At 36.2% G+C, this 22,252-nt stretch overlaps 1 protein-coding gene across 4 annotated transcripts in view; it reads left to right on the top strand.

Annotated features, from left to right (window-relative positions):
* The window catches only part of ZNF516 (zinc finger protein 516), a 144,369-nt gene extending 124,917 nt beyond the window's left edge, over positions 1-19,452 (top strand). For all 4 annotated transcript variants that reach the window (XM_072604075.1, XM_072604077.1, XM_072604074.1 and 1 more), the window contains 3 exons: positions 504-1,994; positions 9,993-10,063; positions 16,492-19,452. In XM_072604075.1, the coding sequence (XP_072460176.1) occupies positions 504-1,994; positions 9,993-10,063; positions 16,492-16,551 (1,622 nt within the window). In that variant the 3' untranslated portion in view covers positions 16,552-19,452. The remainder of the gene's footprint in view (positions 1-503; positions 1,995-9,992; positions 10,064-16,491) is intronic.
* The last annotated feature ends 2,800 nt before the right edge of the window (positions 19,453-22,252 follow it).

Below are 22,252 nucleotides of genomic sequence, written 5' to 3' on the forward strand. Positions count from 1 at the left end.
GGAGTTCCATCCTTGTGTCATTAGGTTACAACCTTGCACCGGACTCTGAGAAAAGAATGCAAATAAGAGAATTACAAATTGTGTAAAATATAGTACCTGCCAAGACACTATGCTCCTGCTTGGAGTCAAGTTTTATGGCTTGGACATAGGCGCTTGTAATAGATGCACTAATACTTTGGCTTTTTGTTAAATTATCAACTAGCTGTATAAACAATGAATTTTCTCACTGTGTTTTGTGTCTTATTAAGCAAAAGAATGATCATCATCATATTGTTTTTCACTGTGGATTATCCATAAACCAGGGAGACTCGTTCAAAGTCAACTAAGGTCCAGGATACTGTTACAATTTTCTTCAAAATAAAGTATGCTCAAATCAATTAACTTCATTGTCTTTGTGGTACTAGTATATTACCATTTCTGTAAAGTTATTAAATTTCCTTTTAATATTGCCTCCATGTTTTAATGAGAGGTGGTAACTTTTTATTTTACTTTGGGTTCTCTAGGAGGAAAGCCGTACAGTTGCAAGTTTTCTGAAGAGATACCTGCAGTGCTGCCTCATGGAGATCCCAGTCGTCAATTTGGAAATGGTAACATGTCAGAAAATAAGGCCAGTGAATCAAAATTAGGAATAACCGTTTCTGTTCCAATACTTGAAAATAACATCCAAGATGCTTCTAAAAATGCTGAACAATACAGATGTTCACTTGACTTAAAAATGCCAGCATTTTACCGTAAGCAAGAGATTCCAGGCTCTGGCAACAATGTGGATTTTGTTTCAGGTATGGACCAAGCATGTTCAGAAATGGCAGTAGATCTTCAGGTCTCATTAGAAAACCAAGCTAGTCATCCTAAAGAAAAGCTGTTCGATTTGCACAACAAAGACTATCCTGGGGGAGGAAAAAAGGTGATCATGGCACCAGACCTGATTCCACTGGATTTAAGTGAGAAATCCACAAGAGATGATTCCAGGAATAGGGATATTGCTTCATCCTTGCAGGCTGCTTTGATTGTCCACCCGTGTCCTTATTGCAACCACAAGACTTATTACCCAGAAGTTTTGTGGATGCACAAAAGAATCTGGCACAAAGTGAGCTGCAACTCTATGGCTCCTCAGTGGATTCAGCAAAATGGTTATAAGGGTATAAAGAATACTGTGGTTTTTCTCCCCAGAAGTGGACGCACTGGACCTCCACCTGTTCTTGGGGGAAAAGACTGCCAGCCCTTGCCCATTGCCCGATTCACACGCACCCAGGGCCCCAGTGGGTTGTCAGCCTCTAAAAGCAGTTCCCCTCTGGGAGTCACAGTGAAACCAGCTAGTATGCCTAAGAATAAGGACAGCCCTTTGGGTGGCAATTCTGAGCCATGGGCATCAGGTCCTGATGGGTATCGGCAAACCAAAATGTCCCATACCCAGGAGCAGTACAGTTCAGCTTCGCAGCACTCACCACAGCTGAAACCTAAGTATGAATCCAACTCCAAACTGGTGCATGCAGGCAGCTACAGCCGGAGCGTAACGCCTACCCAGACCGTCATATCGAGGGCAGTGCCCCAGCTCACCAATACTAAGCCAGCAGACAAGTACTTGATTTCCCCAATGGGGGCCAGCTTTACCACTCCGAATAAACACTGTTCATCTGACTCTGTGAAGGCCAAATTCAACCTTCAGCCTCAGTATCAACCTCTGTGTAAAACCGAGCATTATTTGAAATCAGAAGGTCCCTCCCTGTCTCCTCGGGAGCCCCACAACAAGGCAGCACATGAGCTGAGGACACTGGCCAACTGCAGCGTGGGATCCAGGGGAAGCCCAGTGATGCAAGCTCAGGCCACTGTGACAGGAGCTTCCTCAGTTTTACACTCCCTCAAACAAGAGCCAGCATCTGAGGGACATGACAAACGCCTGGACATTCTAAACATTTTCAAGACATACATTCCAAAGGACCTTGCTACGCTCTACCAGAGCTGGGGTGCTAATGGCCCTGCCTTAGAACACAGAGGTAAGACTTCTAGTACTTTTCTTTCCTCCCTGTGACTTCTTAGTCATTTATATAACCAGACTTCATATAAGTAATGTCTTTTCTGAGACAGTTTGAATAATTTTTCCCTCTTGGAGGGTCATGGATGCTGCTCCCACCTGCTGCATGACTTTCCAAATGCAGGTCAGATGTATCTGTTTCATTGCAGAGCATTTATATTATATTCCCTCACCCACTACTTTGAGTGAAGGTGGAGTTACACAGATGTTTCAATTCCCTTGTAACACTATTACCCTAGTGATATGCTGGTGTTAGTACACATCGTAAACTTCCCTGTTTTAGGAAAAAATAAGGTCTCTCTAGGCTCCTGCATGGTGTGAATTTGGGAACCCATTTAAATTTCCCCTGCACAGATATGTGCCAAGAACAGGCAGACTTCATTGTAATTTCCTTTCTTGGCCTTTCTAGACAAAGAATCCTTGGCTGCTCATTGTCCTTATTTCTCAAAAGATAAAGAGTAATCATTTTGAGTTACTATCTTAAGTTTTATTTTCATGTGTATTATTTTAAAATATATACACTCTGTGTTCAGAGATAAGTAAACAGGATTTTATATCATATAAGTAGTCCATTTAAAATTCTTGGAAATAATAAACTTGAAAAAAGTGTTTTACAAGTGGATTGTTAGGATCCTTTTCCTATTTTTTTACATTAGTATTTAATAAGAAAACTGCTTACCGTTTACCACATGCTATACTTGCTATAGAGAGCTTGCTATACAGAGCTTATAAAATATGCTTTTTTTTTTTTAAGGATATTTGAAACACAAAATGCAGTTAGGTTCCTGAACACTGGGGATTTATTATTAAATACCAAAATGAAACAAAAACTCCATCTTTGACATTTTTCTCTAAGATAGCAGTTATATAATTTCCCATGACTCCTTTCCATTCTTAAAAATTGCTTCAGATCCACTCCTCCAAGAACTTTTGTTTATGGTGGCCATCTCTGTTGATATTTGGTATGTTTTTATCCTACTAGAAATGAAAACATCTTGGTATTACTATGAAAATAGTTTTGACCTCATGTACGCCCTGAGAGGGTCTCGAGAGCCCCAGAGGCTTTTGGACCACACTTGGAAACTACTGCTCTAAAGATTTATTATTTTTTCCTTGGATGGTATTAACCTTGATTTGAGTAAAAACGAGGCAACATAAAATATAAAGTGATTGCAAAATAAATATGTCTTCAAAAGAGTGAATGGATGACTGAATGAACTCCTTCAGTAATACTGATGGGGTCAGTAGGAGGGACTGATCATTGAATATTTGTTTTCAGAAAATAGAGGCAGACTTCTCAAAGGAAGGACATAATTCTTGGTTTTGTGAAATAGTAGTAAGCAAGGCCCTGGTTGTTAAAGAGTAGAATATGGAACAAAGTGATGGCATTGGTTTAGAATCATGTATGAAGAACCTTTGAGAAAGGCAGTGAATATAGTGGGTAGAGAACTGGCCTGGAACTTAGGAACACCTGGGTTCAAGTTCTACCTGTGATGGATAATGACTATGCGACTGTGGGCAAGACATTTAAGTCCTCAGTTCTTTAGGAAACTCTCTTAATGATAAAAGTTTGCAGAAAAGTTTGCTGACTTGCATTGGTGGAGAGAATTTCCTTACTCTTGGGAGTTCCCTGTACTAAAGAAACTATACATTTAGTCCCTATTCTTAAAAAATCCAGCTCATTAAGATTGCATAACAGAGGGCATAGGTTGAATGTTAGTAAGAATTTCCTCAATCTTCATTGTTATTTTTCAGCCATTTTTACCGAAAGTTCATAATCTAAAAGCCAGCATTCATAGAGTAAAGAAGAAAAGGTGTTTGTTTATGTCAAAGTATATAAACTACCTTTAGATTACGGGATTTCTTTGTCTGTAAATGAATAGATATTTGGCAGTAAAGTTCATTCTGTTGCCCTGTTATTTCTATGTTGCTGATTAATGCAGTACTTCTGTTACTGTTTCTCATAGCTAGATCTTTTTAAATTTTCTAGAGTGAAGGTGAGGTCTTAGACCCCAGAGTGATGTGTGAAATTGTGGTAAGGGATGAATATGAAATAATAGTTACTGGATCAGCCACATTTTTTATTTTATCAGCAATGGAGCACCATGAAAGATTTATTTTTAAGTTTTGTTTGATGCCTTTTGTTTTCGACATGGTAGCGATTTTGTAATATACCGTCCTGCCCATAGGACCATCTCTTGTAACAAAGAAAATAATTAAACAGAACCCAATAGTATGTAGCATACCTAGTATCCGCAATACTCCCAGTTCTAATAAGAGGAGGGAATTATGTTGCATTATCTGTTTATGAAATCATACAGTCATAGATTTTGAGTTGGAAGAAGCCTTGTAGGTCATTTCTCCCAACCCCTCATTTTCCAATGAGGAAACTGAGGCCTAGTGATGTGTCTTGCCAAAGGTCATAAAGATATTCACATTAATAGATCTCATGTAGGTCAGTCTGTCAGTAAACACGTATTAAGTGTCTGCTTTGTTGCAGGTACTGTGCCAAGTGCTGGGGATACAAAGAAAGGTAAAAGATAGCTCCTGCTGTCAAGGAGAACAGAGTTTTGAAGGAAACCAGGGATTCTAAGAGGCATAAATGAGGAGAGTATGCATAAGGGTGAACTATGCAATGACTTGAATGAAGGACATAGTGTCATATATGAGGAACCACAAGAAGGATAGTTTGGCTAGACTATGGAGCTTGTGAAGGGAAATAGAATAATGTGTGTTATGGCTCTGAAGGTAGGTTAGAACCAGGCTGGGAAGGGACAGGCCTAGGATTTGAACCTGAGCCCTTTTCCCTCTAAATATTAAACTCTTTCCATTATACCACCCAATTTATTTAGTTTTTTAAAATTCTCCTCCCTGACATCGAATGATTTTTCTACCCTTCCCCTCCCTCACACCACATATATTCTCATTTCATTCTAAAACCTATGTGTCATGTGTTAAGACTGGACAATAGCAACCACACAGCTTTGTTGTTTTCTTTCTTTAAAAAGCCTTAAATTTTCTATATACAGTTTTAGTTACTTTTAAAAATTATTGCATTTTTAAAAAAAGTCAACCAATAATGAAAAAACTTTTTTTCTTCATGTTTCTGTTACCTATGTGACCTTGGGCAAATTAAGGGTCTCAGTTTCCTTCTTTGTAAAATAAAGAGATTAGATTATATGAGCTCTAAGTTTTCTTATAGCTCAGAATCCTATGAATGCAGTTTAGGTTAAAAAAACTAAAACAACATGATTGTAACCACAGTGTTTTATAATAAATAGGAACTTCATTGTGGAGTGAAGTTGATCTAGGGTTCTTAAAGAGTATGATAATTGAATGCAGGCTTTGTCAAGTTCTATCACACTATAAGGGTTTCCTATCTGGATATTGTGATTGACAATTATCTATTTCACGTGAGCAGTAGCTTAGAGGAGTTTGGGGAGCTTCACTACCAGGTTGGCCTGGTTGATGGATTTGTTGACCTCACTGTGCTTCAAAGTCCATGTATTATGTCATGGAGGAATTGGGATCAACATCAGTTGAAGCAGTACTTACACTATCTGAATCATAGATTATTGAAATATAGTGACATTAATTTACACATTAATCCCTATTTGATGAGATTTTGCCTCATAGGAAGTCACAGCAGTAGAACAAGTTATTTGGTGCTTTTATATTTTAAACTGATTTAATTCTTTTAAAAGATGAATTGGAAGAGATATAATTTTACACTAGTGGCATGAAAGAATTGTGTCATTTGTTATTATTGGGCCCGTGATGCTACTACATAGAATTTATTTATTTATCTTGGAAAGATATTCTTTTTAATCTTAAAAAGGTACAGGGTTGTATTGAGGAAAGCACTTGAAACCTTAAAATGCCATATAAAGATGAGTTATTGTGAGTTATTATTTTTGGTAAGTATTAAAGGAAGATGGATGATTTCTGATCATTGTACTTGAAATACAGTCTAGTTTGGCACATTTTCCCTACCTTTTAAAAAAAGTTTAGAGATTTTTTTGTTTAAAGAGTATACGTTAGTATGTAAATATTCAAGCAACATGTCTTTCTAATGTAAAAATATCAAGCACAAGAAGTTTAAAATGCGATCTCGTGTTAACTGTGATAACTTGCCTACAAAGTCTGTCTTGGATTACGTGTTAACAATTCTTAATTTTACACTTCATAATGTGTACATACTATTTTACCTTTTACTTTAAAATAATACTTTTCCTACATAATTAAAATTTCCAGGTCACAGTGTGAGCTTTTTGCTCACCAGGTAGTCTTTAATGCAAAACAAGTTTATAACCTTTTTTTTTTTTTGATAAACTCAGAATTTTGGAGCAGCCTTGACTAAAAAGGGCAAGATGACAGCTGAAAAGCTTCCTAGTGTCTCCCTCTCCCTTTTTAAAGGAAAGAAAAAAAGAATACGATTGTTTAAAAAATATAACCAGAGGCAAGTCGGTATTCTGATGTGATTATGAATAAAAGAAAGGGACATGGGAAGTGCATGGGAAGACCATTTTGGTGTGTTTGTAGGAGAGACTTGGTAAACAGAAACAATAACAGGTAGCACTTTAGAGTTTGCAAACTCTACGAATGATCTTATTTGATCAACTCAAACATTTTTATACCAGTTTTTTGAAATGTCGGTGTTACTGGTGTGGTTGTTTTCTGTGTGCTTGGTACCTGGTTTTCTCCAAAATACTGCCAGCAATTGAAGATGTTTTAGCTTAGTTGGATTTGCCAAAGCTTACAATTTAAAAATTCAGGATCATCTGCAAGCTGTGAAGCATCTGAATAGATCTTCAGAGGAAGGAAATGAATGGTTAGAGCGCATATATACTAGTGTGCATTTAAAAAACTGTGCATGCTAGACTTAGTGTCGTAACAGTGATCATAAACATTCCTTTGACATGTATTCATCCACAGAGACTAGGTGAAGTGTTCCATAGTCTTTGTCATCTAAACATCTAGAGAAAGATTATTTTTAGAAATTGTTTCTATTTGAGGTTAATTAGATGTTGTATAGCAATGACCAGGGGAAAAGATACACAGGTTAATCACTGGGATGATTCATACCAAATGGAATGTGGATAAAATGTTTTTCTTAAAAACCAAACAGATTAACTTGAGATAAAGTCTAGCTACTTGGCAATCAAGAGTTTCTCAGCAGAAGATATCTGTACTTATAATAATAATAAATATTATATTAATAATAAAATTATCATATCAGTAATAATACTTACCACATTATAATATAACATTTTATACAATGAATACAACAAATAATTATGGTAATATATTATGAATAACATATCATAATAAATATTATCCTTGCATTCAGGGATCTAATTGCTAGAGACTGTGATAAATTCCCATTCATCTTTAATTAGATTTTTAAGTTTAATGCTCTTTCCATTACATCACATTGCCAAATAACATTATTTAAATTTTATTTCTTAACAGGATGATGAAAATTAGAATTCTCTTTTTAAACATTAAATAGAAGATATAACTTTTAAAAATAAAATCTTAGAAATACTTGGAGGTAGTGTGTCTAAATTAGAGATGAGGGTTAAAATAAGAGCTTTAGACTTTTAAATTAACTGTTGACCAGTAAGATAGAAGCTCATTTCCCCTTGTTTCCTGTTTTTCACAGAAATAAAAAGACTTAGGCTAGAAAGTGTAGAAACTTATTTGATTCCTAAAGTTAAGTGTAAATATTGTTTAAGAGTAGACCTGCCACTTTTCCAATTAGCGCCTTGTCTTTTTCTGTCAGCTGTTGTAGCATTGCAGAAAAAGGCAAATGCTAAGAAATTTCCCTGAAGGTAATATCCTATAAAAACATTAGACTTTTTGTTTTACTTCGAGGGGAACTTCTTACCCAAGTAGAAAAGATATGCCAGTAAACAACAGAAACCACTAAAAGCCTGGACCCAATCTCCCATAAAAGTCAGATGTGTCCTTTTTGATCAGTAGAAAAAAGACAGACTAGTCCTTTAAGTCAGATACTGTAAACTGACCTTTGGAGAAAAAGAAGAGGTTCAAGTAGCTTTCCACAAATGCTAATGGCCTAGAAAACATGTTTACCAAAGTGGGTAGGAGACCGCTCGGGCTGCTCCTAGCTCCAAATGTCTGCAGTGACACTTTCATTCACAGATGTCTTTCGTCTGTGCCTCAGAGGGCTTGAGGTCAGAGCAGCCCAGGCAGACAGGTAAGCAAGGGCTAAAGGTTTGATCAGTTTGTGATGGCTGCACTCACTCTGCATTTGTCTCCCAGGTATTGCAGCCCAGGGGGGACAGTCGGGCTCTGGTTCTACTCACTTCCTATTATCCATGTGACTTGTCTCTGCCACGCTGGAGTCACTTTGATTTGCCTGATGTACTGCTTGACAAAGCTGGGTGATGGCTGAGAAGTGGATCCAGCTGCTCAGAAAAGCACACACCTGACATGCCAGTCCTAGTGCGGGCACATCATGGGGAACGTTTTTTAATTCAATGTAATTTATGCATTCTTGCAGTCCTGTGTGTGCCTGGTCTGTCAGCCAGTGCCTAGATGAAGGCTGACAGTTGTCATCCAGGGCCTGAAGGTAGCCTCACATAATGACACATTAGACATACTAATGATGTTTTCTTCTGGCATAATGTTTTCCTCTGCCCATTCTGTCCCCTCCCTTTCCCTTTTCCTTACTGCCACCTCGGCCACCACCACCACCACCACCACCACCACCACCCCACAGGAATGCAGTGGACACAAGGCCACCAAGGAGAGCTCATCTGTATAGAATGTGGCAAAGGCTTTACACAGTCTAATCACCTAATGACCCATATGTGGTCTCACCCAGGTATCATTTCCCCCCCTTACCAGTCATTTTATCCATCCAACTGAAACAAAAGTGATCTCACTCATGGCACAAATTATGTTCTAACCAGTTTACTTACTTATTAAATAGATATGTGTGTGTTTACATAGATATATACACATATATACATGCATGTATGTGATATATGTATACATACATGCTTATACATACATATATTTTTATATGTATGAATTTTCTACCCTACATCAAGGTTGTTTCTCTCTTTCACTTATATTAAGTATTAAACTTGTTCTTTCTGTCCCTCACCTGATTCCTTCCCCCTCCATCCCCACATCAAAGTGCCTTGTGGCTTAATTTGAGATAAGCCTGTTTGCAAATGTTCCATTTTAATTAGAGAGTAGGCTACTCGGAAATGAATATGCTAATGAATTCCATTGCCACCAGCACAAATTGAAATCAAAGTGCCTCCTTTAAGCCTAACATACGGCTTTGTTTTATCTCCTCATTGATTTTGACTAGAACAATGTTACATGAAACCTGATCCCCTTCAGACTGGTCAATGATGTGCTATAAAATCCCACATTTAAAAAAAAAAAATCATAATGTGCATACTTGAGAACACAGTGGTTGAAACTACTCTGTGTGTCAGGATACCCACCATGTGAACATGAGAGAGACAGTGTAGGGAGACTGGGAGATTTGCAGGTTCTTATCAGAAGTGTGAATGATGCATACATAAACCAGGCTGATGCAAAATGACAGAGGCCAAATGGTAAGTAATGCAAGAAGAAGGACCCTTTACACATACACTGATAATTAATGCTGTCAGTGATTGCTTTCTTCAGCAGAGAAGTCTGAATTAAAAAGGGCAGTGGCCTTAGGCTGCCATTATCAGCCTCTCTTACTGGAAGTGTTACGGTAAATTGGTATTTTCCGGCCACAGGCTAGGAGCTGGTGCCTTATTTATCTGTTCATTCATTTATTTATTTCTCCATCTATATGACTCTCCATTTTATCTATCTATGAATGAGTGAGTGAGTGAGTGTGGCTAATCTGTCATTGTTTCAAATAATATGTAGAAACTAACAAAGCTTGAATGTTTATCTATTAATGAACCCCTTGTTCCCACAGTGGTATTTGAATCTAATGGACTCCGAGAGACTGAAGTTCACACCACCTCTACAGATGCCCCAAAACAACAAGTATGTTTTACAATTAATTGGGTGTGTTTTTTTTTAATGTGGTGACTGGGAAAAGATGCACCATGTATTCATCACTAAAGCACCATTTAAGTCCAAGTGTATAAACAAATTTGCATTGTCCTCATTTGAAAACCTAAACTTTCTTTTACAGATGCACGTTGAAAGAAAGTAATTTTATTGTACACTAAAAGTAGCTTCAGCAATGACATGTACTGTTAAATATTATTGATTATGTAGTAGAGATAAAAGGCAGTGTGTTATAATTTTAAAAAAAAATAGGCATTTGAAAGGTAAGCTTTTATAAAGAGAATTTTTGGGGGATAAAGCTTCCTTAAAATTTGAAATACTATAAGTAAACAATTTATTTCCTTTCATAACACTGTATAAGTATACTATTGGCCTTTAGTTTGACTCTGGTGCTTTGCATTCTCTGATCTAGTGCTGTGTCTGATATTTAACATGATTCATGATTTTGTATTTTCCATTATACATTTTAATATTGTTATTGGTGTAAAGTAGTTATGTGTGTCACGTATGTGTGTCACATACATATGTATACGTATATCATAATGTAGATATTCATGATAGGATAAGCCATAGATTTTATAAGAGGTCATATTTTGAACATTTTCTTTCTGATGTAAAGAGGCAGAGAGGTATTTTGGTGCTTGTGTTAGGTGTTGTCACTGTCTTCAACATTAATTTCTCTTTATAATGAGCAACTTCATAGGTCATCTCTCATGTAGGACTTGAGGGCATGAGCTATTTTCTCCCATTCTCTCTCTCCCATTGTTGATTATTTTTTTAATCAACTGTCTTCCTCATGCCCATAAAGCATTCTGTATTTGCTGAACCATCTTTCTAAACAGCTGCCTCAGAAGACATATCAGCATACTGCTTTCTTTGTCACTAAAGAAAGGGTTTCTTCTAAGGAATTTCTAGAAACTTTGTGCTGAAAGATAAGTCTGTGTTCACATATCAAGTTGGGTTATATTGATGTGCTGGGCCACCAGCCAGTCTGTTCTACTCATAGAATCAGAGATTTTTAGAGTTGGAAAAGATGTCACTCAGTTTCACTTCACTGTTCATTTATAGGTGAACAGACAGGCCTGTGGAAGTCTGATGACTTAGCCAACAGTCACATGGAGTTAAGACCTAGTTAGGACCTCTTTTCAAAGGGCAGTTCTTGGGTTTAAGTATTTTTAGGAAGTTCAAATTGCACAGAAGGATCTGCTGCTAAAATGCCATTGAGGCAATGGAATAGGACCTACTGTGATATTTCAGATGGACCTTTTACCATTCGTAAAGTTTATAGTTTAGTGGGACAAAGGCAGTAGTTTGGTAATGATGAACTAAATGAACTAGGTATGGAAACATTTCAGCGAGCGCCCAAATTTGTGTGTAGACTTTACTTGCATTAGGTTGTATTGACCTTTATGACTGAATAAAACTCCTGTACCATGGAGAAGTCATTGAAATGTTTCTATGGAATGTTAGCAACTGCAAGGTCATGCCCTAATCGGAGAATTACATATTGAGATTACAATTGGAATCACTCCAAAGTATTCCTGCTTATATCAGTGATCCATTAAAACTCTCCAAAGACATGGCCTCTTGATAAAAGCAGTTACTGGAGTGAAATACTGGGCAGTTCTGTGAATAATGCAGTGCAGGACTTGGATGAATATACAAAGTTTTCCTCAAAAAAAAAAAAAAAAGATTCTACCTAAGCACCTTTAAATTCTTCTTTGTGTCACTAACTATGGGTAGAAATATGAGATTTATTAAAAAAAAAAAAAGAAGAAACCTTGAAATCAAGATTGCATATTAAATTGGTTTTAAAATACTGAATATTTATATGAGAGATTCCTAGCAGTGATTTTTCTTGATAATCATAGAGACAAACTGTACTTCTATTTTTGCCTTTGTCTCTGTAAACTAATATCTTGTTATTAGGTAGTTGTTACAAATGTTTTGCCTAACAAATTTACTGTGGTGCAGTGCTGTGGTCTTACTTTGTGCTAGTCACAGGCATAACAGACTTAACATTATCTTTCAATTCAACAGACCCCAGGGGGACAGAGGGAGCTGTGTAATTTTTCATTTTAGTGACAGTGGTTATCCAGATTTCAGATGTTGTAGTTCAGATCCTTTCTTAGTTATAGCCATCCCTTCTGATGGTAGTCTATATCTTTAATCACATATAAGATGATTACAGCTATTGTTGATTTAACATGAAAAGTCATGATTCCTTAGCACAATTCCATTTTATCCAGTATTTGGATCCCATTTTAGTATATGATTTCCCTAGCTTTCCACTTAAAGGTTCCCATAACTGGGGTTTGTAACTTATTCCCCCCAGTAGTAGTCAAAATAGGCATCCTGAAAGGATAAACTAACTTTTAGAGTTATTCTCTGCTTTTCCTTGGTTCTCTTACATTAAGTATAAGGTCATCAAAATCTGACGTTCCTTTTCCATGCACAGAAGGATGTTTTGCAGTTGTGCTGTGATCTTATAGTTATTTATGACACCCCTTTGTGTTGGAAGGGGTCTAGAATCACAGAGTTAGAATTTGAAGGACTCTTAAAAGTCATCTGGTCCAAGTTTTATCATGGTATGGATCAGGAAACTCATGGTCAGAGAAGTTAAGGAACTTTAGCATTGTGGCAAAGTTGGGATTTGAATCCAGTCAGTCTCTTTCTCTGTCTCTCTCTGTCTCTCTCTGTCTCTGTCTCTGTCTGTCTGTCTGTCTTTGTCTCTCTGTCTGTCTGTCTCCCTCTCTCTCTGTCTCCCTCTCTCTCTGTCACTGTATTAGAGTGATTTAGATACCTGTTTTTTTAAGGTGTGGACACACTACAATCCTAGGAAGAAAGTGACCTCTTCAAGGTCACTTTGCAAGCCAGTATCATCAAAAAAAGTGTAATACATCCTCTCACTTAGTTTTAAAGTTCTTTTCACACTACACAATGCCTAATTACCTCTTCCCTTCACACCTCATTTTTAGGCATTTCTTGTAAGCAACAAAATATTTTTTAAAAGAACATTGGCACTCACTGTCTTTCTTAGTGATTTCCATGAAGAAAATAGTGGTTGGAATTTATCCTTCCAGCAGTGTAAACTCACGGGAAACACATTGCATATTCATACTTAATATTAATTATAATTATTCTAGTGATCTGGGTGCCTGCTGGAAGTAAAAAGTTTGAAAGATATTAGGAGTAATATGTATTACATAAGATCATTTTATAAAGATATTGTTATACTGTTTAATATAGCTGAACTACAAAAGAAAATAAAGTCATTGGTGTTTGTTATGAATGGTTAAGGACTATGTAGTGAAAATAAAATGGAATATTTAGTCTTTTTAAGTTGTTTGAGTCTCATTTGCATTTATGTTTAGTTAGTTGAAGAGTTACTAGTTAAATCATCTGACAGAAATTTTTAGCTTTTTTTTTTTACTCTAGCATTTTAAAAGAACCAAGGAATGAAATTTTGCTGACGTGCAGTGAGATGTCCTGATTTGTTCTGATTCTTTGGCATTAAAATAAAAATCCATGATTAATAGTTCATTTCTCATTATTGTAAATGTCTTCTTGTTGTTAAATACTTTTGCTGAGAATAAGAATTTCATTAATCAGAATAAATTGGTAATGAACGAATAAGTGAAAACTTAAATATTTTTTACCTATAAAGTAGATATCACGTAGATGGCAGATTATAGAAATGAGAGTACCATGTGTATTTGGTCACATTTTTAGACCATCTGCATAATGAGCCTTATTGTTAAATACAGCTCATCCTATATTTTCCCCATTCATGTAACAGTAAACTTTTGCATACACATTGATCATTTTAATTGGATTACATTTAAAAAATGAAAGCATTGTCCAAAATGTGTATGACTATTGCATTTATACCTAATAAAAGCCAGCTATTTTAGTTGAAGTGGAAGTCTTCTCACTGCTTAGGCTTTTCTGTTATAATACTGTGAGGTGATTATTTTGTAGGAAGGGAGATTCATGTCTGTGTACCTAGAGTGATCTAGGATTTTTTATGTACATATCTGTACACCCTTACGCACATACACATTCCCAATCCTTATCAAAGAAATGAAATAAAAAATATACCTCATAAAATACTAGGTCACTTCGGTACACATCCCTGGAAGCACTGACATATTTGAGAGAAGGCAGTATTCCTTTCACTATTACCTAGTCCACACAGCTACAGTTGGAAAGGCAAAAAAAACTCTTAGAAATATACCTCCAGTGTTTTGGCCTTGACTGTATTGCTCATGAGGAGAAAAAGTGAACTTGCAGGTGCTCGCATTTTATCTACGTCATCTTATCAATGATTTTTTAATTTTTTAATTTTTATTATTTTTTTTGTGGCTTGCCCTCTGGTGGCTACATTTTCTTTCTGCCATATTTGTTAACTATAATCTTTTTATTGATTTAGGAGTTCATCAGAATGACTGTATTGAATAATGAAAGAGTAGTCCTAATTAATCAACTGTTTAAAATGTTTTTTTTTTTAAATAAAGCAGGGACTGAAAATTATATTTCATAATGAATAGCAATTTTAAGTCTAGATATTGTTATTAAGAACTAGTTGGATTCTGTAGCTAGGTTAGGTGCAGGGGGTAGAGGGATGGACCTGGAGTTAGGAACACTCAGCTTCCTGAGTTCAAATCCTGCCACAGACACTTAGTAGCTGTGTGATCTCTAGGCAAGTCACTTAATTAACCCTGTTTGCCTCAGTTTTCTCATCTATAAAATGAGCTGGAGAAGGAAATGGCAAATCACTCTAGTGTCTATGCTAAGAAAACCCCATATGGGGTTGCTAAGAGTTGCGCATTACTGAAAAGTGATAGAATAGCACAACAGCAAAGTTGGGTCTTAGGGATTTTGTAATTCTTATGAAAAACTTCCTCTTGTCTATAGATGAATCACCCCTTTATCTCTGTCTTATTACGGTTTGTTTTCCTAGGTTTCATGCCGCTTTCCTTCTCTTCTTTTGGTAGTGGATAACATACCCCCTCTTACTATTAAGACATTCAGGGACAATATTTGCTCTGGATAAATACCTCCAAATCAGAAATCAAGTTTGACGTTGGCAGTTACTGCACAGGTGAACTTCGAGCAAGAGTGCTTTCCCATCTCCTTTTCATTTAGAAACTCAATGGACATTTTCCTAGTCCCCTGGTGTATCCAGAGCTTATTCAGAATAAGCCTTGTTAATGATGAATACCTCCTCTTGGAACTGTTGGGTTCTCTCTGAGGCATGATGTAGTTGTGCAAAAATGTAAAACAGTCGTCTCAGTTTATTGCAAGAAATTCAACATCCAACTAAGGAAGTTTTATCACATCCCTCATTCAGTTACTGTTTCCTACATTTCAAATCTACCCCAGTATATGCCAGTACATTCCCCTTGGCTCCCTCTCTCTAATTTTGTTGCAAATTTCTCTGACTTGTACCAGACTTTGACTGGTAGATGTCATGAATCTGGGGCCAGCATTAATTAGGAATTTTCTAAATCTATTAGCAGAAAAGAGACACTTAATTCATTATGTCAAGCAGAGCTGGATTTCTTTGCCTGATTTCTGGGACTGCTGTAGGCGCAGCTTGAACCTATTTAGAATTTTACATGGGTACTGTATTTTTTTGTCATTGTTGTGTGTTCATTTTAAATGGTCTGTTTCAGTTCATCAGAATTTTAGCTTAAGGTTAACACTTTTATGTAAGATTAACCATGCCATGTTGTTTTAGTCATCAGAATTCTAAACCTCATTGTTCAAACAGTGATGTTCCAAATGTCATTTTAACATTTTATAGCATCCTCTAGGAGCTTCAGGCTCACATTTATTCACATTTTTATCTTGCAGTTCACTTGACTTTAGAATATCCCTTCTATTTTTTCCAACATGGTAATTATTTATGGAAATTGGTTAAAAAAAACCTCAGGTTTTGACAGACCTATGTGAGAGCTGTACTTTTCTTTTTGTTTGTATGGCTTTAAATTCAGCCTTTTTTGGAACTATCATTCAGTTATACAGCCTCTTTGTACTCAAAATTTTACTTTTTAGAGTCCTACTGTAATCTCCCCCCAATATTTTTTTTCCACTTTTCTTTCCCAGAGCTTCCAAATACTGTTATTTTCTGTTTGTATATGAGGAAGAGTTTATAGGAGTCTGATTTTCTTTACCTTCCCATGGAAATGATTAAAATAATTGTAATATAGTTGGTCAGATGTATTGTGGGTCACACTGATTTGAAATAGAAGGTGGCTTAACTTGGGGGGAGTATTGCTTGCTTACCCATTTTATTGCATGTAGATTGTTTTAATTAAAGAAAAAAATACAACAGTATGAATTGAAAAATACAAAATAGTGAGATTTTCTTACATTTTCTTCTCTTTTTCATCCAGGGGAGAGATCATTCTAATTCAGACATTGCCCAGACAGTGCCTCTCAGAAAGGGAACCTAAACACACATATCCAATGTGTGCACCAAGAACCATTTAACCAGGAGTTAACAGTACCCTGACTGATGGTTACAGCAGCCTCCAAGCAGTGACCCAGAGAGCCCTGCCTGGAAGACTTCACTGCAGACCCTCAAATCCTTAGAAGCCACTATGCTAGAATGGAAACTCAAGGGAGATGCTTCAATATTCATAACCATTTAAAAATAAATGAAGATCTTACATGCCTAATATAATATATATAATATGTATGTATATGTTATACATATATCTTGTGTACACATGCTAATCAGTTCCATGGTTCCATATTTTCCTTTATAATTAACAGTGGGACTGGCAAGCACGGTGACAACACAAGGTTCCTGCATCATTCAAGATGAGTTTGAGACACTGGAAAACCAAGCGGAAAAAAACTGCGTGTTTTGGAGAACGTGACGAAGTAAAGCACTGTAACAAGACCCTCCCTGATGCTCCTGAGGACTCCTGTTTAACTGCATTGAACAAACAAGTGGTGGTAGAGTTGAGGGCTGATGAAGTGTTAATACTTACCACTCCTTGTCATAGTGGAAAAGCGAACTGAAAATAGTACATAAAAGATTGGAAGGAAGTGGTGTTTGGTGCTGTGAAAAACCATGCTTGATCTAACGGGGACTGACGGACCATATTTCTCCAATGGTTCTATTTCATTAAAATCTGGGGGCCACTTACATTTCCTGTGTGATTGTTCTAGACTGTTTGTTCACCAAGAGTTCTACACGAATATGGAAATGGAAACACTTCTATGGATATGCTTATACTCTGCTTTGGACGAGAAAGCTAGTTGAACACTAAGAAAGGCAGGCTTCTGTATTTTACTCTCAGGACCTTTTTGTAACAGGGCTACGTTTGGCAAACTGCTCACAAAAGAAGACTGCACGTTTTAACAGCCACTGAATGCTCCTAATGTGTACATGTTTTTAATAATAGCAGAAGAATCTCTGAGCAAATGTAGGAAACCTAGATTGGCTAGGGTACTGTATGCTCTGTATGCTTCTGTCTCTTTTTTTTCTTCCCCTCTCCCCCCAGCAAGTCAGTTTCCCCCTTTCCTTCCTGGGCCTAGTGACAACCCCCCTTTCAAAAACAAAAAGATGACTTACTTTTCTCATGGTGGCAGGTTAATAATCTTATAATATGTCATGTATTGTACTTGGTGGTCACTGATAGTGTTAGGGGGAAAATGCTTTATATACCTCTTCCTCAGTAACTCTTTCAAATGCAAGTTTTCGCGGTGGGGATTAAGGCACATAACAAAGGATCTTAAACCATGCAGTGTAAGCAATTAAAAATGTATTCCACAGATATAAATATTTTCTTTCCTTATTGCTGTGACACTATGTGTGATGGTAATATTTCTGAGAGTTTCAGATTTTTGCACATATGATTTTATGCATTATCAAAAGTTACTGCTGCCTTGAAAGAAAATGTTCTGTGAAATTTTTGCAAAAGCTTTACTAGGTTTTTTTTAAATTGTGACTTTTTGTAAAGGCAGGAAATGGATTAAAACTAGCATGCTAAATATATTTTTCAAAAAAAAGCAATAATTTTACATGTACAGAAATTATCCTAACCTTTAATACTGGTGAGAGCAAGTTTACTTAATACAGTAATGGACTAGTGCAGTTTTTTTGTAGTAAATGGGCTTCTGATACAAAGATTTGTTTAAAAAAAAACCAACAGCAGCAGAAACCCTAAAGTGTGGTTTTTCTGTTCTAATGATTTGTTGAGTTTTTATAATTATTATAATTATAATTATTATTATTAGACAAGGTTTGGTTCTGGATTCTACTTGTTATTGGTTTTGGATTACGTGACAGTTCATCTTACTTTGCAATGCTTGCAACAATGCAATGTAACTTGCTAGTGTATTTTTTTTTTTTTACTTATTTCCCTTCATATCCCTACACCAGATGTGTACCAGAATTCTCTGTAGTACTGGTATAATTAGGAATGTCTGTGCAGATACTTAGAAGTGACTGTAATCGACTATTTTGTAAAATTATTTTGAGTGAAGATGCATAGACACATTCCACTGTTCACCTGTTCTGTTGATTTATGTTTGACCATTCTTTGGGGTTCACACTAGCGATAATTTTTGCCTTTCTGGGTCCTGTTTCCTTGGCTTAAAGTAAATGGTGACATTTCAGGAATGCATCAAAGCTAGTTGCTTAGCCCTGTTTGCTTCTCTATGTTTTTAGCTATTAAAAAAATTATTCTGTACCCAAAGTGACACAAAAGTGTAGTGTACATTTGTGATTTTTCAGAAGCGATATGGAAAATCCTAATTGATATTTGTAAATGAAAGCTTCTTGGTGAATCTTCCTTCCTAGAGTGTCTGACAGAGAAAGAAGAGGAAAATGCTGTCACTTCCATTACAGGGTACTAATCAACAAAGTTTACAATCAGAATTTAGTTACATAGAGAACAACAGTAGGGGGAAATCAGTTTAAATAATTATATGCTATGTATGGTGCAGAAATCAGATTTTCACTTAATTAAACAAATGTGTGGGGGTTGAGGAACCCTCCAAGAATGCCAGCCTCAAAGACAAGATATTTTCAGGAATGAAACTCTGGTTTGTACTTTTCCATTTAAAAAAATTATCGATGTTATTGTATCGCTTCATTAATTCATTTCTATGAGTTGGACCGTAGTATTTAAAATGATTTGTGTTCCATATTTATTTAGCAAATGATCAGCATTTTTTAAAATTTTGCAATTTTAGCATGATATATTTCTGTAAACCATCTTCTGACTGTTACAGATTTCCTACTACCTCTACCAGAATCTACCTTTCCTTGCTATTTAACAGGATTTTTTACAGTGTTGCAGCCTAATGTAACTTAGACAATAAAGGGTTTGATTATCTTTGCTGCAGATTCTCTGTGTATCTGCCCTCCTCTCCTCACTCATTTTCCATTCTCTTTTTCTTTCTCTTTTTTTCTCTTTCTTGAACTAATGGAAAGAACACTTGAAAAAAAAATTACCTTACAGAGGCCTTTCAGGATGTTCATACTTGGTGCTACTTCTTAGTCTTTATAATGAATACATAAGGTGAGTGAAAGGCAGATGCAAAGTATATTTTCTTACAGATAATCTCCTCCATTTTCATGTTTTTGTTTGCATTTCCTGGAAGTCTTTATGTCAAGAACAGATGAATCAGTTCCAGGATGGTCAAAACAAAAGACAAATTACTGAGCCAAATGCTTTGAAAATTTATTTATTGGTGAAAGTACTCTACAAGAGGATGTCTTGCTGTTTTAAAGCCCAGAAAACACTGATTTTCCAGGTTGTAGTGGCAGGGAGCAAACAATTTAGATTTGGGACCTGAGATTAAAAATAACTTTTGAGAAAAAAAGCTTTTAAATTTTATTATCATAGAGTTCATTTTCTGATTTGGCCAGTAGGCCAGTCTTTGGCAGTAATAAATTATATAATGTTTTCCTAATTTGTGTAGATATAGAAAGATTGAAGGACTGAATGAAAAAGCATTTATTAAGTGTTTCCTGTGTACCAACTACTGTACAGTTTGCTAGGGATACAAATAGAAAAGCAAGGTAGTCCCTGCTTTCAAGAAGCTCACACTAGAATGCAGAGAAGACCTCATAAACAGGAGGTTTTAGCTGTAAGTCAGGTGAAGAAGCCCAGTCTATTTTCGATTCTGAACAATTTGACAATGCCACAGACTTTAGTGCCCAGCACTTTTTTGGGGTGGAGGTGGGTTCAGTGTAGTTATGGCTACTCAGGAGGTAGAGGCTACGTAGTAATAACAATAAAACCTAAATATAGCATTTATGCTTTAGGAGCATTATAGCCTTTGGAATTGAAGTGGATAGCAAGTTCTTTTTTCTCTGGTGACTTTTCAGTATCGTGAGTAATATGTACTATATCATTGAGGTTTAAATAATGAATGAGAGTGTCCTCCTGGATCAGAGAAAGTGAACAAGGTCCTCATTCCTCTTGGAAGGTCAATTTACCTCTTGAATATCTGTGGTCAGATTCGTTTTTTTTTTAAAAAAAAATTGAAGTAGAGCAGTTGGGATGTTGTAGGTGGAGACAGACTGTGGCAGAAGTACTTTCTCCCAGTTTCTCCCGTCACTGAGAGAGTGAGTTCTTTATGATGTTTTCATATTAGAGTTCTAAGTGCAGAAGAGCACATTCACTGGTAAAAATCACAAGCTGACTTTAAGTGGATGACCTTCCATTGAACAGTGAACTTCAGTTAAGTCACAGCTCTCATTTTAGTTTAGCTGATGCCAGAGAACTCCATAGGGGGAAAAAGATTAAAAGATCACTTTTCCAATGAAAAATGACCGCTTTTCCCCTACTCCCCTTGCTGAACATTCCTAAATCAGTAAAATACAGAACGTTATAAAATTTCAATGCAATCATTTTTACACTGCTTATAATTAGTTTATATATATATATATATATAATATAATTACAGTATTCTTCAGTTTTTAAGGTGTTATGGAAGGGATTTATGATTCAGGTAAGTATGAGGCTAAGTCCTGTCCAGTTGTAAGTTTCTGGTTCTATGATTCATATTAGGAAATGTGACTAATAAGATGGGTGAATTGCATTTGCTTTTTTTTCTATTTCCAAGAAACTAATGTTGTATTTTATTGGTTAAGTTGTGAATATGAAAAGAATGTTTAGATAATATCTCCCAGAATTTGAGGAAATGCAAATATCTTCTCTGTTATTAGAATTGAAAAAAAAAATCTACAACCCTCAGAATTTGGCCCAAAGTCCATTCCAGAGTCTCATGAGCTGTTAAAAAAAAGTGTACTTTGCTGCCTTTGTGTATTGACATCATTGGCTTTTCTTATGCAAGTCTTACTTCTAATACCTTTAAATATTGCTAGGTGACTCTTAGACCAAACTCTTTCAAAGTACTGGAATAGGGTGTGATGTCCTTTAAACCATTGAGATTCTCTAGTATACACACCTGTATTTACCTCTGTTGTGATAGCATAGCCTAGCTCTATTTTTGAAGCATACATAGGTTCCCCAAATATGTTATCTGCACTTGTCGATCAATGGCTATACCTTGGAATGAGTCTTAGCCATTATTCAATTGGATTTCTCTAATTAGCCAGAATTTTGGGGTAGAGCTGAATGTGAATAAAGCATAGAGGAATGCCACCATTAAACACTCTCTCAAATGAAAAGATTGTATCTTCATTCCCTCCCCACCCCCCAAATACTGGCAAGAAGCGCTTTCTCAAGGCAGCTTGACATCTGACCAAAGAAATCTTCTAAAATGTTAATCTTTTGGAGTAACTGACAGACAATGACTGTGATTCCTAGACCAAGGTTTAGTTCTTTCCAGTTTGCATAGTGCTCACAGCAATTTCCAAATAATTTTAGTGGTTTAATGGAAGAAAGTGGTTGGTTATTTTTTTCTCTTTTTCTACCAACCACCCTGGAGTGAACCATGCAGTGTACTTTTTCCAGAACATGTTATAATAAGGAGTTGTTGGAATCTACTGGAAGAAGGTTGTGAGATGGCAGTTCTTAACACATGGAAGTTTGTAGCATAATATATTGGGAGCAAGACATGAGCATTCTCTGTCTCAGCAAAAGTATAGCCAATATCAAATGAGATCATGTATTTATGGTGCCTGGATCTCTTTTTCCCTCAACTTATTATACAGCATGAAAGGAA

Source organism: Notamacropus eugenii, chromosome 4 (assembly GCF_028372415.1).
Source record: "Notamacropus eugenii isolate mMacEug1 chromosome 4, mMacEug1.pri_v2, whole genome shotgun sequence".
Taxonomy (NCBI): Eukaryota; Metazoa; Chordata; class Mammalia; order Diprotodontia; family Macropodidae; genus Notamacropus; species Notamacropus eugenii.